This window comes from Mus caroli, chromosome 7 (genome assembly GCF_900094665.2).
Source record: "Mus caroli chromosome 7, CAROLI_EIJ_v1.1, whole genome shotgun sequence".
In the NCBI taxonomy this organism is placed as follows: Eukaryota; Metazoa; Chordata; class Mammalia; order Rodentia; family Muridae; genus Mus; species Mus caroli.
In genome coordinates, this window is record NC_034576.1 from 122,203,105 (window position 1) to 122,222,071 (window position 18,967).

General features: G+C 42.7%; 1 protein-coding gene across 1 annotated transcript in view; it reads right to left on the bottom strand.

Annotated features, from left to right (window-relative positions):
• Dnah3 (dynein axonemal heavy chain 3) overlaps positions 1 to 18,967 on the bottom strand; it is a 163,931-nt gene that overhangs the window by 119,451 nt on the left and 25,513 nt on the right. The window contains exons 15-20 of the mRNA XM_021168736.2: positions 18,083 to 18,206; positions 10,438 to 10,591; positions 9,566 to 9,710; positions 7,864 to 8,075; positions 3,213 to 3,304; positions 328 to 442 (exon numbers count right to left, since the gene is read on the bottom strand). Coding sequence (XP_021024395.1) covers positions 328 to 442; positions 3,213 to 3,304; positions 7,864 to 8,075; positions 9,566 to 9,710; positions 10,438 to 10,591; positions 18,083 to 18,206 — 842 coding nt within the window. The remainder of the gene's footprint in view (positions 1 to 327; positions 443 to 3,212; positions 3,305 to 7,863; positions 8,076 to 9,565; positions 9,711 to 10,437; positions 10,592 to 18,082; positions 18,207 to 18,967) is intronic.

The following is an 18,967-nucleotide window of genomic DNA, read 5'->3' on the forward strand; positions in this document are numbered from 1 at the left end:
TATGCTTCTGAAGGACCTGAGGTGGGGTGTATGTGTTTTTATATATGTGTGTAGTTACACACTCCCGTGTTCCTCTTGAGACAGGTTGTTTTAGGAGACTTGCTCTATTTCTTTGCACTAGGTCAAAGGACCTTTTGATTTCAAGATGCATAGCTTCAGTGGAGCATGAGAGCAAGGATGATGGGTACGGGATAGGCAGGCAGAGGCAATCCAGATGTGGAGGGTTATTCTTTCACGACATCTGTTGCAATGCCGAGTGAATCATGTCTGAATCTATGGCATAACACACGGGACTGCTTTTAGGGAGTTCCCCCTGGAGGGACTCACCGTGTCCCTGTACTTCACGAAACTGAAGCACATGTTGACCCAGTCTGCCTTCATCTTCTCCAAGTTTTTCTCCAGAGAATACTCCTTGCTGGCAGCTGCCCCAATGGGCTCCAGCCTGAGGAGAGAAGACATCAACAGCACTAGCAACAGAAGGTGGCAGGGGAAACACCTAGGAAGGATCTCAGCTTAGTCTTAAGAGAGTGCCAAAGCTTTAATTTCACCAAAATGTTTCAACTACTTCCAAAGTGTTTCTTGCTCTGAGTACCATTGTCTTTGGGGGTTGCTATAAGTTGAGTATGTTTTTCCAAAATTCATGTCTAATTCCCAATCACTCAAAAATGTAACTATAGTTGAAGGGTGTTTAATGAGGTAATTGTATTAAAATGAGGCCTTTAGGGATGAGCCTAATCCAGCATTGGCTTGGTGTTCTGGTAAGAAGAGGTTATGATAGTCACATAGAAATAGAAGACCATGTGAAGATATAAGAACAAGATCCTGCCTATCCACCAAAAGAGAGGCCCCAGAGGAGACTAGCCCATGGTTTTGGACTATAAGACTCAAAAAATTATGAAAATACATTTCTGTTGCTTAAGCCACCCAGCCTGTGGTGCTTTGTAATAATAGCTCTAACAAATTAGCACAGGCTGACTGACAGTGAGGCTCAGAAAGCAGTAGCCCAAAGCATGGTGCTTTGCCATGCCAAGGACATTAAATGAATGGAGATGGGAAGGTACCAGAAGAAGATTCAGAAATTAAGGCTCTCTCTAAGCTCCTCCCACTTCCCAGCTTCCTCTCCCCAAACAAGTCATAGACATTCAAATTCTTCCTCCTCCAGGCACCTTTCTCTACTACCCTGCATGGGAGGTGACCATAAAGAAATTTACTGATCTAATAGCAGTTCAGTACACTCTTTCAGATGGTTCCTGTCCCGTTATCTAGGATGAAGGAATTAATACTACACACTGAGAAGGTATGGAGAATTTGGGAAGTCAGACCATGAAGGCTTTCCCTTTCCTAGTCTGTTTCCATTAGTTCAAGATCCCTTTGTTCAAACATATCTCTATAGAGCCACTCATTTTTATGTAATCTAAGCATAAACCTGAATTTTCTTTGGGAATCTGGGTCATTTCAGAACATGTGGGTCATGTTCCCACAACATGTAGCTTTGGTTAAATACATGTGTGTTTCCTTTGTTAACCTACCCTGTTATGGCATGTTGAATATGACACTTCTGGTAGGTTAGGATAGGGGTCACACCTTTTCTGCCTCCACATAAGATACGTCTTTGTCATGGGAGGCTGCTCTTTTATATAGAGAAGGATGATCAGCTCCACCTGTGGCTTCTTATCTACCAATAGCAAGACTTCCCAACTTCATCCCCACTGCTCATTAGAATTTAATGTGAATCACGTATGCACTTTTAAGGTTTGTTAGCCATATTAGAAGAAAAGCAAGAGGCAAGATCATTGACAATAACTTATTCCATTCAAAATATTATCATTTTGAGTAATGAATATTTAAAATTGCCAGTTGTCTGGATGTGGTGGTATACACTTGTAATCCTAGCATTTGGAAAGCAGAGAAAGGCAGATCTCTATGAGTTCAAGATCACCCTGATCTATACATCAAGTTCAACGCCACTCACAGGTATAGACTGAGACTCTCTCAAAATAGAACAAAACAAAATAAGCCAAAATTATCAGCTACTTACATTCTTTTTTTTTTCTTGATAAGCTTTTAAAAATCCAGCCTGTATTTTCAAGTTCCAATACATTGAACCTAGACTAGTTCAGTAGTGGCATTTGGCTTGGCTCCTGCCTTGAAGAGCACTACTAGCCCAAAGGATTGAAAAACAAAACAAAACAAACTAGCCAGGCCTGTCCTTATAATTTGAGCAACAGGTAGAGTGTGGCCTGGGAACACAATTTTCTAAGTGGATTCTCCCAGAATGCAGTTGCAGCAGCCCTGGGTGCCACACCCTGAGGACCATGAGCATCTTCCTAGGTATCCAAGTTGTCTAACAGACTTAAGTTGAGGTAGCGTAAAGTCTCTCCATCTATTGCTTTAAAGCAAATGTAGAAAGCAAATAAAATTCTGAACATCACTGTTTTTAAAAATAGCATTTGAGGGGCTGTGAGATGACTCAATAGAAAAGTACATGCCATACAAGCATAAGGACCTAAGTTATAATAATCCACAACATCCAGGTTAAAAAACAAAAACAAAAAACTTGTAGTGAGTTATGATGGTACTCTTAAAGTCCAAGCACTGAGGAAGCAGAGACTGGAAGATCCCTGAGGCTGACTGGCCAGAAAGCCTAGCCTACTTGACTCCTAAGGAATGACACCCCAGGTTGATATCTGGCCTTCATTTGAAAACACACACACACACACACACACACATGCACACCCATCACACATCTCTTTCCTCACACTCCCAAAAATACATATGGCCCCTCCTCTTCACAGACTCTAGTGGAAATAAAAATAGCCATTCCGATAACACAAATTCTCACACTCGAGTTCCAGGGCACTTGGGGAGGGAGAAAACAGAGAGCATTCATCATGGTGTGTTTCCTTGATTTTAGCAGTTGGAGAATCACTTCTTGTTTGCTGTTTGTGGAAACTGAGGCCCATAAAGGCTCAGTGATTTCTGCTCCAAGTACTAAGAGCTGGGCAGAGTTTCAGGATCACAGTTCATTTTTAGTTTTCCTTTGAAATAAAATCCCTGACTCTTTTTCTAGTCCCCACTACAACAGAAAAAGAGCTAGCTACTTAACTAAGTCAGCCCAAGTGGGGTTCATTAATGGTTAATTCACCTTGAATCAAGAAATCACAGTGACCCCTGAACCAAAACCCATCTGGAAGGGAGGGGTAAACCCTTACTTATCAACAAATTTGCCGAATCCATATTCCAGCATGTTTGCGAGGCACGTGGTCTCTGTGGGCTTTATCTCATAGCCAACAATGTCACTGATCTGCAAAGAAAGGAGAGGAAACAAGAGGTAGCTATGTGACATAGTGCTGTCCAATAGGATGGCTATGAGAATGGGACGCTTTGTCATCTGTCCTGTCCAGTGTGGTACCACTAACAACCCGGGAGGCTGTTGAATACTAAAACTGGGGCTGGTGTTTGAAGGACTGAAATGTTTGTGTTCAATTCATTGTAACCAGCTCACATTCAGTTAAATGGTCACATGGAACTAGTGGGTCTGACATTGTAGGTCTGGGGCGTCCCAGAGGCTGTTGCAGAGCCTCACTCTTTCTGCCTTCTTCAGAGTTTGTCTTCCTATAGAGCCACGAGCACCCAGCACCCGAAGTCTGGAACAGGGTCTCAGCTGTACTTCAGGGGCTATGGAAAGCTCAGCCTGTGATCCAAGCTCAGTGAATGTTTGCTGAGTAAGGGGGAATCATCTGTCAGACATGCTCTCCAGTGCTCTGAGCTGAGGAGGATTCCCCTTTGAAAGCTCTCCCTACACTGGGGTTGTGATCTCAGCTACTCAGGAGTCTGAGAAAGGAGAATCAATGTTTCTAGCCTAGGCTATAGAGTGAGTTCAAGACCAACTTGGATGGTTTAGAGGGATCTTGACTCAAAATTAAAGCAAAAGGTTAGTCATGGCACAGTAAACCATAGTGCCTAGATTTAATCCCAGGACTCTCAAGACACAACAGAATAAGAAAAGCTCTCCCTGTCCTCTCCAGGTGTATGCGGGGGGGGGGGGTAGATGGGAGGGTTGGGGATGGGGGATGGGAGGCTATTTGTCAGGATCCCCATCTGGCTGGTGTCAGGATCCCCATCTGGCTGGTGTGATACTTCTTCTGGCTTACCTCTTCAGTAAAAATACTCCTAAGAAAGATCTGAGCTGAATTTTGTCTCTATTAGGCTGCCAGAGCATTAGAAAATGCCAGCGCAGAGAGGAGTGTGAGCCCCATGTCACATTCTCTCTTACCCGGTGTCCTTGGCACCTGACATTTGGTAGACACCAGTAAGTATTTATGGAGGAAAAGCCTGATTAAACCAGAGAACTCAATTGGCTTCCAATCTGGGTTCTGGGGACCCCTGGAGGATCAGTATGGTAATAGACTAAAAATAATGAGAATTTATTGGGGGCTCATTTTGAATAATATTGTTTCAAGGGCTTCAAGCACTTATTTTGGTCTTACAGCACCACAGATAGCAAGTGATGTGTTACCTCAATTTACATCCAAGCGATCTGAACTGGAAGGAAGATCTTGTCTAAGACCATCCACTTAATAAATAGCAGAATTGGGATTTGGATCCAACTCTGACTCTAATCAATGTTTTCCACAAAACTCTAATGTCTTCTAGAGGATTCTTATGTAAAATTGTTTGTGTTGTGCTTTGAACAGCTCTGGACAAAGGTAACATTTGACAGAATTTTATAGAACACAATCTGCATGAGTATTCCTGGTAGCCCTGACCTTTCTCTTATTGAAAATGTTTATTTAATGTGTGTGTGTGTGTGTGTGTCTATGTGTCTGTGTCTGTGTGTCTGTCTGTTTTTGTATATCACACACACTTGGATATTGTGATCACATGTGGAGGTCATAGGATGATTTGTAGGACTTGGCTTTCTTCTTCTGACATGTGGTTCCTGGGGCTCAAACTTAGGCTATCAGGCTTAGTGGCAAGTTCCTTTACTTGCTCATTCATCTTGTTGGCCCCATTTATTCTCTTATACACTAAGATACAGCAACACTCCGACTATCTATGGGACAAATTACAGTTACATAAAGCATTTAGCATAGTAACTGGCCCACAGTGAGGACTTGGAGATTGGCAGGATTTCTGAATTCTTTTTTATTTAAATAATTATAAATATTGGCAAGACATTTGTTTCTGTAATTTTAAGATCCTTGAAGTATACTGTCTATGTAGACATCAGTCCCTTATGGCCTCTGAGAATCTCAAACGTGGCTCATCTGAATTGAACTGTGCTTTGAATGTAGAACCAAACATTTCATACTACTGATTTCCAAGTTGGTGGATTCATAAATGATAGCATATACTAGCTTAGGTAGCATATATCTAAAATTTATAATTTAATTTATTTTTAATTTAATTCATTTCCCTTTACTTAATATATAAAGTATGGATTGGGGATGTGACTTAGTGGAAGAGAACTTGCCTAGCATGTGTAAGTTACTAGTCTCAAACTTCACTACTGCAAAAAAAGAAAAGAAAAAGTTGCAATCTTGTAGTGTGGCTACTAGAAGCATCAGTATGATGTGCAGCTGGTCCTATTCTTAGGGACAGCACCTCTGAGCTTTCGGGCCAGTTTTGGTCCATAACACTGGCTACCCGTTAATGTGATGTGTTTCCTTGTCCCGTCTTGTTTTAAATGAAATCAGAAAAACCTTGTTGATATTTAAAGTCTATAACTCAAGCACAGGTAGTAGTTTTTGCTGTGAAAGTTCAAATGGCCAGAAGCCACACCCCAGCTGTTCTGGGACCCAAGAAGATCTGTCCTCAGGCCTTGAGAGATAGCAGGTGGCTTAGGTTTTGGAGCCTTTTGCCAGAATCAGAATCTATGTAAATAGGTCTCCTGAGTGAGGTATTAGGAAGATGGTGGTTTTGCCAGGCTTGGGACTGAGTAGAGACAATCCACAGTGTATCTGGTGTCACATGTCCTTTCTTACCTGCTCAGCCTATTGGGTATCCACTTTAGAGACTCATCCCTTCCTGCTTGGGGCCACTATTAGTTTTAGTTACTGTTTTCCTCCTCATTTCTAGGGGTGTCCAACCCTCATGTCATCGATTGACTTAAGCCAAACAGACCATTATTCCAATTCACTTCTGGTCCACTAACTAGCTACATGAAAAATTACTTAATATTTCAAAGGGTTGTTAAGAATGAAATGGGAGGCCAGGCGTGGTGGCACACGCCTTTAATCCCAGCACTCGAGAGGCAGAGGCAGGTGGATTTCTGAGTTCGAGGTCAGCCTGGTCTACAAAGGGAGTTCCAGAGAAACCCTGTCTCGAAAACCAAAAAACCAAAAAAAAAAAAAAAAAAAGAATGAAATGGGAGAATTCAAATAAAGTGTGCAACATAATGTGTCTGGGGCCTATACCTGAGTGGAGAGTGCCTAGGGGTGGTTGGGTTAGTGCTTACTCAAGGACAGCAGGGGAACAGAGAACACAAGGGAGAGAAGGAATGGAGACCTCTGGAGTGGTTTTAAGTTTTAATAATAGTTGACATCATTGACTTGCTGGGGTTCCAACTTAGAGGCTCCTACCTGCTAGGCAAGCACTCTATGACTGAGTTGCAGCCTTGGCTCTAAGGGATGTTCTTTCCACATTAATGAAGACATTTTGAATAGTGCCATGCAAGGAGAAATCTGGCACTCTAAGAGGACACCTGTCCACCCAGCATTCTTAGTTTCCTACATAGGCCAAAGGTCTAGGCCATCCACGTCCATGGGGTTAGAAGCTCAATGAGCATTTGTAGAGCCAGATGCCCTTTGCAGATTTCCTTTAGGGGAGTGGCCCATGTAATGACCTCTCACCTGCCTTCTTGCACAGCATCCCAATCCTTGCTAGGGTCCTAAGTCTCCTGCTTTACTGTGATATTAAAGACAGCTCCTCCCTGTAGACAGACCCTGAACTCATGTAGCAAGACTGCTGTCTTCCAATAGAGATCAGCATGCTCTCTTCCACAGGCTTAGGGGTCCACGCAACATATTGTGTGTGGAGAGATTGGCTCCTTCCAGGGACCAGAACCTCAGTCTTCTGCATATTTCTGAGAGGAGAATCTGCCTGTCTCAAGTTGGCCACATTGCCACTCCACATAGCAACACCCCAGTGGAGCAGATTTCAAGGCCACTTGAATGTGACAATCACTTTAGAAACACATCAAGCCTTCCTTTTTGGGGTTGTGTTCACACCATACTTGTCACCCTCACACTTCATTGCTTATAAAAATCCTAACTATTTTTAGGGGTAATATTTATTATTCTAATTTATAGGCTTAAAGAGTGCAACTTCTTTGTGTTTTTTTTTTTGTTTTGTTTTTTGTTTTTTGTTTTGTTTTTTGTTTTTATTTGAGACAAGGCCTTACTCTGTAGCCCAGGTTAACCTGGAATCTACTATGTAGCCTATTTGAGCTTCTCAAATACTGGGATTCTAGGAATATGTTATTAATGCATTCAGTGTGCCAAACTCTTTCTGAACCTAGCCTGCTCAATCAGGAAACTCTGCCGAAGGCAGCCTGCACAGGGATCCGCTGGACTCATTCTCAAGGTAATTCCTTTTGTGTGAGGAGGAATCAATCAACGATTCTCCATGGTGACTGTAACCACTGTCTATGATATTTACACCCCAGTAGTGGGTGCCCGGCAAAAAGCATCAAATTGGTCATGAGATGGGAAGTTTATCTCACTATCCACCCATTCCCTTCCTGAAGGCCAGCATGCCCAGTACAATCTCCTTGGCCTCAAGTAGATTCTCTTTTCCTGCTTTCCCAGGGATCCCAGCATGGGACAAGTTGGACTACACCGAGAGCGACAAGACAAGAACCTGTTGCCAGTGCCGATCCTTCATCCCGGGGTTGCAGGCGATGTTGAGGATGGGTATGTGTTGCTTGAATTTCTCAATCTTCAACTTGACATTCTCTGCTAAGCGCTTGGGCGCAGGCACATCGATCAAGGTCTTGGTCAACTTGTAGGTCGTCCTCCACATATTCCCTATCTCCTCTGCAATTTGCTCAGCATTCAATAAGTAGAGGGGGCCTGGAACAAAGAGAAGTTCGGAATTGATGGAGATGCTTGCCATGTGCTAATTCTCTGGACTTGAGAACAGTGTTAGTTGTACTGAGATGAGCTGAGGTTCTGGGCTTGGCTCTGGATTGAAAGGACGCCTCTGCTTAGCCAATCAAGCCTTGTCCAGACATCGACACTGTTACCTGCCATCCAAGGTAACAATATCCTCCTGGAATGGTGACTGTGGAAAGGTTGTGAGACAGTATAAACAAAAGGCAAACTTCATGCCTGGCATATGATGGATGCACACTGGGGGCAGGGGGAAGGGGGAAGGGGGAAACTAGTTGTTTAATTAGTTTTAAATGGTCTTTAAATAAGTCATTAAATTAGTTTTAAATGTGATCTCAATAGTGTTAAAAGGAGTTTCAAAGTGTTGTGAAATAACAGTTTGAGAATGGGAGCCCTCTAGAGTTCTAAGAATTTTAATAGAAGTTTGAAATTATTAAACCAACAAACAAATACTAAAGAATATGGCTCAGTGGGTGAAGTAAAGGCCTGAGTTTGAGCCCTCAGCACCATGTTAAAACAAACAACAAAAAGCAAACACAGAAACAAGCTGGGTGTGATGGCATGTGCTGAGGTAGGGGAGACAGGTAAATTTTGGAGGCTCTGTTGATAGCCAGTTTAGTCAAGATGGGAAGATCCAGGCTCAGTCATCAGCTTTCCTATCCCCTCTCTGGCCCCTGTCCCTCGTGCCCAGAAATTTTAAATAATTGACACTTTAGTTTTTAAAATACTTCAAAACATTAGTTTCTTTTGGGGGGGGGGGCAGATAAGGAGTTTTAGCATTTGACTTTCACATTCAGCCCAGATCTTCCCATGGTACTGCTCGTACTTCCTGTTGGAACATTCTAGATTAGCATTACTACCTTGCATTATGATACAGCTAAATGACTCATAAACATCCCCAAGTCCCCAGGGCTGCCTAGATCAAATGCAACTTAACTAATCACCTAACATATCTTGGCAGCTCAGTGTTTTTGTCACTAAAACTTACAAGAAAAAGTAGGTGCTGGCAGACTAAATTGGCACAGAAGCCCCTTCCAGGATGAGGAATGGCCCCTTCCTCCTTCCTTATATGTCTATTATTGGTCTGTTGGTTCTGCCCTCTCCCTAGACTTCAGAGCCTAGAGTGAAGGGTAGATTTTAGATGCCCCCAAGGCACTCGGGCTCTTCTTAAAGCAGCACCACAGAGGAACAGTTCTCAACCTCTTCCCTGCTTCTTGGAATCATCAGTATGACAAAAACTCTGGGTGTAGATCTGATTTAAATCCCTTAATAGGTCTCTTGCTTTTTGGTTCCTTATCTCCCCTTGTTATTACGTCTGAAAATATAGACTATGGCGACTTTTTCTCAAGAGGGTTGGAATCCAAAGAGTAAATCTGGTTTTCGAGTTGGCTAGGGAGACCCGCATCCCCACCTCCATCCCTGGTACCCAGCAGGGCCAGAGCTTGGTATACCATTCATCCACTCCTCTGACTTGGTGCTGAACTCATAGGCTGTGACCCACAGCTGCTCGTAGGGGATTTTGTTGACCATCAGGGTTTGAAGAAGAGGGAAGGAGCTCTTCTCCTTCTCCAGCAGCTCCTCCTCTTTGTTGATCAACTGTGAGGAAAAAGAGGAGGTTGTCTTTCAGATAGATGGAAACCTTGGACCCTGAGAACCTCCATGACAAATTCCTCAGCCCCGAGAAAGCCAAGTGGAGAAGGCAGATGTTCATTCAATGGGCAGACGTAGCCTCTGAGAGCCATGGTACCTGAGGTCTAGCTGCTAGAAACTAACAATGTGATGCTTTCTCTGTCATCTTTGTTCCTAACACCCAGCAGACCTCCATACATGTTCATAACTTCTACATAAAATCTACTTGTTCATATGACTGCTTACAACTCTTCTTACATTAACTTGCCTCAAGGGTAAGAACTTCAGTGTTTAAAAACAAAATGAAACAACTTGTTAATTGACCTTTGGAGAAAGTAGCTTAGTGGCTCCAAGTCTCACCCCCCCTACTTTAAGTGGGGCTAGGAGATAACAAACCCCAAAGGTTTGTCCTAGGCATTGAGACATTTATACAAAGCCCTTGCCCCATCACTCAGCACATAATGGATACACAACAGGCATAAGTAGTTACCGTGCTTTAATGTCTTTGGGTGCTACATGACTTACAAATATCTGTTGAAATATAGATAACATGTGGGGAGAGGTAGCTGACCATGCTCAAGAGAGGGTGGGCCAAGCACGGAGTGCTATGTACCTGACAGCTGTCTTATGCATAAACTAAGAACCAAAATGACCAACACTTAGGGTCCCAAGTCCCTATCACAAAATTCCAAACCTCAAATTCGGTCAGCGCCAGATCTAGGTTCTTGGAGAGGTCATGAAGCTTTTCCACATTGTTCTTCATTTCTTCGGTAGTCATCACTTCACGCTTCCGAAACATTTCCAGCTCTTTGCTATAGCCTTCAAGTCTCGACTCAAATTCTGAGCACCTGACAGCAAAGAAAGCCCATCACATCAGACTCTCCCATTTTTTTGCTCTTCCCAAGTTATCATCCTGGGAAGAGTTTCTCATTTTGACACTTCCCCGATTCTGCATCTATCTAAAGACAAGCAAAGAAGAAATAAAAACAAAACACATATGATCCATGGACTAGAGATGGGCTGGTATAAGCCAATTGGTGACTAAACATGCTGAGGAAATTTTCCTGTTCAGATAAATACATGCTCAGATATGTGTTTTATGCATTATCTATTCATTGCACCATTAGATATTTATTATTGAAGATTGATATATCCCAGAACTAGACATCAGAAAATTATCTTTGACGTGTGCTATTAATATCTATATCCTCTTGGAACATTCATTTTAGTTGGGAGGAGAGCTAAACAATAATGGATTAGTGAGTTGATGGATGGATGGATGGGTGTGTGGGGTGGGTGGATGGATGGATGGATTGGTAAACCCCTAGATATAAAGACAGATGAATAAATCTATAAAGACGCTTCTGATAGTAACAAATGCCCTAAAGAAAACAAATAGAGTGAACAGACTGCCTTGTGTTATCCATTGTAGCTGGAGTGATTGGAGAGGTCTTCCAGATTTGTCTACCCCATCCATATGATCAACAAATCTGATCTCAATTTGTTTCTTCCTTTACTCAGTTTTAGTAGGTGATCTATTGTTTAGTGGCTAGGATCTAGAGCCAGGATTGCTTGCCTCGGAAGTCTAGATGTTTAATAGCTACATGGTCTTTGAGCACATCACTTAAATTCTCTATACTTCAGTATGCAATGAAGAAAAAGTATGAACTTAATAACTCTAATATGACATCACTCAGTTCTGAGCTTCATTTATCACAATCACTATACAAGTATTTCTTCTCATTGACTAGAATGTAAATCTATACATTTTCTTCATTAATTCCACATGTATCCAGCAGTTTCAGAGTGTTGGGCATGCAGACGACCAATATCCATTGAATGAGCTTATCACCAAGAACAGCACTAGTGATACCCATAAATTTTGCTCTTAGGTGCTTAATTTTATAATGACAATTTTACATATTCTTTTAAAATATTTTAACTTTAAATACTTCTTTTTCCTCATAAAAGTACTTTAAGAGGGTTACTTTTCAAGTGATTCGGTTTATGTTTCATCCCTACTTGCACCATGTGGGAGGCAGACTCTGGTATGACCTCTACATCCTGTCTCATACACTGAATAATTGGCTCCCTCGAGCTTGGGCTAGACGTGGTAATTCACTTCTTATAAAAGGGATGGGTTGTTCCCTCGAGAAAGTTCAGAAGAAGGTTAGTTTCTGTTTCCTTTGCTTACTCTTTCTGTCTTACTCTGAAGGAAAGCTACTCCCCAGTGAAGAGGCTCATGTGGTGAGGGATAGAGTCAAGGGCCAATGATGTGCTCAAACCTGCTAATAACCATGGAACAAGACCAGAATTAGATGTCAGCCAATGAAACCCTCAGACAAGTGTACAGCCTGGGCTAGTATTCTGACTCCAGCTTCACAGAAAATCTGGTACCAGAGACATACAACCAGACATACAAATGAGTGGCTCTTGGGAGTTCTGACCCAGCGACACTGAGAGATAATTCCTCCTTGAAGATGCTATGTTGTGTTATGTTGCAGTAGATATCTAGTATATACAATTATATAATTTCTGATCCTTATACTTTTTTTCTGAGTCCTGAAACATGGCTAGTTATTAATGAATGTTTAAGAATAGACATTTTATATTGTAGGATTTTTGATATGCTATTATGGATGGAAGCCCTGAGAAAGAGTCCCACCTCCCACTGACCTTCTCTGCAAAGCCGATTAACTGAAATTTCAGTGATCGTGGAGAGGTTGAGATACTGCAGGTCCCAACGTCTAATTATAATTTCTCCTGGGCTATCTCTAGCTCTCTTGCTCACCTCTGTGTCTTACCTAATGTCCTTGTGACTAAGCCTTTTGGAACGCATTAGCCTTGTAGACCACTAGCTTCTGGCCACCAAATGCTAAGACTGATGTCAGCATCTGGGCTGGCAACACAATCTGTCTGCTTTTGCTATAACTCAACTGCCTGATGTTTCTACCAATGTATCTGAAAGGGCCTCAATTTATAACTTTTTTTTTTTTGGCTTCTGTAAAAACTTCATCAGACTGTTACCAGATGGGAACACAGAGTTTAGGGGTAACCCGAATCTAATATGGGCACTAGTTTTTAGCTCCAGAATAAACTCTGCTTAACCCGCTGTGAGGTAGAAGCTGCATTTTCATGTTGACATTATCTGCAGAGAGAGTGAGTGAGAGACACACCCTGCTGGTGAATCAAGATTACTGCTTATTCCATTATCTCCATATTTCCATATTCAGGTTACTCTTCTATTTGAATTATGTACTAGGTCATGCAATTTATATGTAAGAATTGATGTCTGCTTTTCTTTTCTTTTAGCTATCTGAGTAACCACCTTTGAACCACTGATTCCTCCCATCCCCAGTGTGTTATTAGCCAACTCCAAATTAGACAGTCCTCTAGCCTGTGGAGGTATGGCTTCCTCCTCTGCTTCATCATCACAGCTCTTGTGCCACGTTGGTCCTTCTTGGCATTCTTCACATGGCCTAGGTGGCCACTACTATTAGGAGAGCAAAGGGAGGTGTCAGCATGCTTCTGGGAGGCCAGTCATATAATGAAGGGTGGAATGTGCATCACCTCTTACTGACTCTGATATGGTGCTGGTGGATGAGCATGCAGGTGTAGTGGATAGCCTTGCCCAGGTACATCTTATAGACCTGGGCCTGAAGCTGATTCTCCAAGAAATCCTTAGTCTTCAGGCCTACATATAATCCAGTTCCCCCATCCAGCACCCCAATGCTAATGGATCACTGCAGAAGGACATTGCCCTCAGAAAGATGCCCTGGGTCCTATTAGTCCAGTATCATCAGCTTCTGGAAGGCCTTGCGAGTCTTGGCCAAGGTAAATTTGACCCTCCACACCTCATGTTTGTCACATAGCCTATGTTTGCCAATCAGCTTTAGTTTCTGAATGGGATGCAATTTCTCAAAGAGTCTCTGTGGGGTCGGAGAAGGTTTTATGGCAAAACAAGCATCTCGGTGCCACTAATATTTTTTATTCTAACTGATTAACATTTTTCATTTACTTTGTATTTTTTTTCAGTTTTCCTCTGTGCATGGTATGCATGTATGTTGGCACACACATGCATGTGCGTGCTCGTGCATGTGAAGCCAAGATTGATTTGGCTTGGAGTTTTCTTCTACCTTATTCATCAAAGCTGGGTTTCTTAATCAAATCCTGAGCTTGACAATATAGCTAATTTGCACTGGAGAACCCTGATGCTGAAACTAAAGGTGGCTGCCATCTATGCCCATCTGACATTTTATATGGCTTCTGGGGATCCAGATGTCAACAAGTGTGTGTGTGTGTGTGTGTGTGTGTGTGTGTGTGTGTGTGTGTGTGTGTGTGTATGTATGTTTGTAATGAATTGTAGGAGCATGTGGGCATTAGAGTACAACTTTCAGGAGTTGGCTCTCTTTTTTAACCACATGTTCTAGGGATTGAGCTCAAGTCATTGGTTCGGTGTGGCAAATATTCTTATCCACTGAGTCATCTTGCCAGTTCATTTTTCTTTCTATTGCATATGGTTACATATTAGTAGCAAGATGAAATCAACTTTTAATACCTCACAGGAAGCAGAAGAAGGTAGACAAGCATAGTAAAAAGACATCTTAGAGGTATAATCAGAAAACTCTAAAGTTGTCACCAAACAACTCAGTTTCTCAAAAATAAGTAAATAAATAAATTGAAAGGGAAACATAGAAGTTGAAAGTGTCTGGGAGATTCATAGAATAAAAGAAATTGGAGAGGAATGATGGAGTGCGCTTCTCATTCAAGTAAGTGGAACATAAAAGGAAGACATAGTACACCCTTTCTGGTCCCAGGTTGGGAAATCTTCGATACCTTTCTACTGTGGTTGTAAAATGAAATACACACTCATTACTGAGACCTTAAGCATCCATTTCTCTGATTTTATAACTTCTGCTGAACAGCCATCCTCAGAGCAAGTCCTCTGCTGGGGAGCTGTTGCTCAATGCTGTCTATGTCGTACTTAGCTCTTTCCTTTTCCACATCTTCCCTTGGGTACTTCTCATCAAGTATCTTCCAAAATGAGCCCTCCTCTGACTTACACCAGGTACAACCACCATGCTGGTTTCCTGCCCATTTTCTTCATAGAACAACTGCATGTTCCCACTCTGTCTTCCATTTTCCCTTCCACCTGTCACTCACACAAGGGCAGGGACTCTGAGGTGAGCAATGGCAATGGACCACAAAGGGGAAGAAGGGTCACTGGCCTTTGCCACCCCATCTTTTGCTTGATTGTCTGAGCTGCTTACAAAGACATCCCTCTTTTGTTTCTTTTTGTTTGATTTCTCTTCCCAGCCTTTGTTTATTTTTGTTTTTTGTATTTTTTTTTGTAATAAGCTGTTATTTTAGACTCCCGAAGGCATTAAAAGTATCCTAATTGTGAACAAGTCTCACCAAAACCTCCAGCACCCACCACCTGGAAAGCACAGTGCTGTGTCTAAATCCTTGGAGCTTTTTGTAGACCCATTCCCTCAGCCATCTTCCCTTCTTTTTCCAAGATGCCAAAGAATCTTCCACTATACTCCATGGGAGAGTGTAGCTCACACTCATGTGTTGTCCGCCATTTGTATTCAACATTAAATCTACAATAAGCAGGATGGGGGGCAAGGTGGACTATGCTGTTGTCTACACAGCTACAGCTGCAGCATATCTTTTTACATCTCCGAGTCTCTAAACACTGTATCTGCATAAAAGAGAAAGACCTGAGAAGAGGAGTTACGATTTTTGCTAGGGGACAACAGTACAGACATGGTGACCACATGAGAATATTACCATGATTATCCTTTGTGATTTTGCATAATGGCTTAGCACAATGTAATGTCTGTGCTTTGTTGGGGTCCAAGTGAAATAGAGGGATTTAATGGCAGTGATTGGCCACAATTCTGGCACAAAATGAAATTCACTCTGAAGAACAAAGTAAGTAGTCAGGCAGTGGTGGCGCACACCTTTAATCCCAGCACTTGGGCAGCAGAGGCAGGTGGATCTCCAAGTTTGAGGCTGGTCTGGTCTACAGAGTGAGTTCCAGCATAGTCAGCGTTACACAGAGAAACCCTGTCTTGAAAAACCGACCAACCAACCAACCAACCAACCAACGAAAGTAAGAAATTTAAAAACTTGAACTTAGGACTCCTAACAGGAGTAGATAACAAGTTGGGTTTTAAAAAGTTTTGCTTTGAGTCTACAAAGTCCAACACAGTATGTTTTAAATGCTGACTCTCCAGTTGGTGGTACTGTTTTGGGAGTCAGTGGAACCTTTAGAAGTCCAGGTCTAGCTAATGGAAATAGATACTAGAGGTAACCTTTGAAGATTATGGCCCAGCCCCTGTTCTCTCTGCTTCACTGCCTATCATGACACGAACAGCCTCCATCACACACTTCTGAGCAGCTCTGCCCTACCTTGGCCCCATAATTGACTCAAAGCCTCTTAAAGCACATGCTGAAATAAATCTTTATTCTCTTACATTGTTTCTGCCAGATGTGTGGTCGTAATGCAAAAGTAACCAACACAAACAACAGAAGGTTAACTAGCTACTAGCACCAAAGGGAAGTGTTATGACCTCTGTGGCCAAGAGGACAAAAAGAACTGGAACTACAGAAGAGCAAGCATTGGCATTCAGAGGGATGCTTGTAATGGTGCCCAGAGCCAAACAGGGCAAGGGAGGAAAGAAAGCCCTTTGATCATGTTCCAGCTTCACTGGAACATGAAGGACTCACCATTGCCTGAGCCCAGCCTAGATCCAACAGACAATAAAACGAGGGGCTACAGACTGGAAGTAATCCTCTGGGAAGAGACTGGACAGCAGCAGGAGGTGGGAGAATGCTTGACATTGAACCCCAGAATTGATGTGAATTGGAAAGTAAGGTCTGCTACCTTGAAGAGGAGGCAAGATTGTTTCCATAGAAAATAGACCAGCACATGGCCATTGTTCAGCCTCCCTCCCTTAGGTTTGATATGGAACAATGGGCAGTCAACATTTATGGAAGGGAGACCTGAGCTGGGCTGCCTCGTGGAGCCTCTGTTGTTAGCATGCAGCACAAGCTGATGAGTCCAACAGAGAGTCCCTGCCCGGACTCCTCCTATACTGCAAGTAGCACTATTGCTCCCCCGAAAGCTGGTCCCCACACATGTACTGCCTCCCATCACACCTCATACTTACAGTGATAATCTTATTTTATTAAGGACAGGGTCTCTTTATGTGGCCCTGATTGTCCTGGGACTCACTATGTAGAGCAGGCAGGCCTCTGACTCACAAATACCCTGCCTGCTTCTGCCTTCTGAGTGCTGGGATTCATAGCCAGCCACCATGCCTGGTTATTACCGATTACGGTAATAACAGCACACCCACAATGTTTTGGAGATTAGAAAGCATTTCTCAGCCAACAGAATTCCCTGTTAAAGGGGGAGGAAGCATGTAGTTTTGGAATGCTCACACTGTGCACACAATCATCAGCACATCTCACCTCATTCCTTCAGCATGGTGAGGTAGACTCGGGTATACCCTGCTTGGCTTTGCTTTCTGCTTAGCCTTAACTGTGCAGGCCTGGCAGGTGCTGCATATGTCTGCATGGGGGGATGGGGTGGGACATATACTGGAATTCCTTGTGGTTTTCCATAAAATTCCTATTTTTCTGAAAAATCCAAACTGCATTGAAACGTAAACCTATGAACGTAAAAAGAAATCAGTCTGCCCCGCAGGCTAAGTTTTAGGATCTGAAAGGTGGGATCTAGAGTTAGATAGGAACCAAGCTTTAGGTAGAAAAGTACTCTTAGTCTTCTGTGTTTCTTTGTCGCTGGGTTAAAACATTAATTTGATAGCCAGATACACACTCATGTCTTGAACGGAGGACAGCACATAGTAAAAGTCCATTGTGACTGCCTATGTCACAGAATGAAGAGAGACACATTTTACAGCTGCATTAGCACTGAAAAGGAGCAGCTGCAGAACAGACAGTGACTCACCTCCCCCGCCACACACACACCATGCCTTCATTCTCCCTGTCCTGAGAGCTCACAGCACCAGGTCTCCAGGGCAAGGCTGACACTTCTGCTCTCATTCCCGTGGAGGTAGTTATTATAAGCTACTGTTTTTGTCTTTCTCTCTGTGTACCATTCTTGCTATTCAAACCAGGGAGGAGGGGCTTATTACAGTGAAGCAGTCCTGACTTCCTTCTCTACCAAACTCCTCAAGCATTGCCCACACACATCTGTGGGGAGCTCTAGAAAGAACCAGAAATCTTCAGAGTGCGTGGTTTTTTTTTTTTTTTTTTTTTAGAAAACCTGGCCTCATTCCCAAAGTAACCCCAGGCTCTCCCTGTACCTTTTAATGAGGTCCATCTCTGCCTGATCCCTCTTGCTCATGAGTAGATTTCGGCTACTTTCAAAGACATCTTCTATCTGGTCAGGCCAGAGGAACAGGTTGCTGTTCAGTTTGATATCTTCATCTGAAAAACATAGAGTCTGTTGCAAGGTGCTGTTCAGGGTGTGGGGAATCAATTCAGCAGGTAAAGGGTCATCAGAAGTCCCACTTCTGTGGGGTGGCAGTAAATGAATGGGTTCCTATGGGTGAGTGAAAGCCAGTGTTCACTGGGCACTTACTAGAGACCATGCTAGCATGCAGACAACATTACTATTCTTATTTTCACAGATGGGAAACAAAACAGTGAGTTTACATGGCCATGGTTGCACTGCTTGATGACAGACTTCAAGTCCAAGCCTAACCAATCCTTAGGCCTCTGCTCTAAACACTCTGCCTGGTTGGCTTCTGAGAACAGTTATAAACATAGGATGGAGTTCCTTTTCTTTTAGCACCTCACCGCATCTGCAAGAATGGCAGTGACAGTTTCAATGCTATACATACACCACATCCATCATAGCTCTGGTTAATGGTGTCCTTGTGGATTTAGGAGGTAGAGATCCACTGAGAGTCTAACATGTCCCCATGTAGATGATGGCACAACATCTGAATGTAAGAGTGACTGCTTAGGCAATCACTTTGCATTCCCCGTCACTGTCAATGCTCCATAACACAATACAGTTTGGACCATGTAGTTCATAATTGTTTTCAGCTAGAAATGACTTCTGAAGAACAGGAATTTTTCCCTTGTAATTTAGTCCTTACTTTAAAACTCCAACTTGATCCAAGAAAGCCTTTAAGGGATTTAAAGGGACTTGGACTTTTGTTTTCCTTCTAAAGTATACAAAA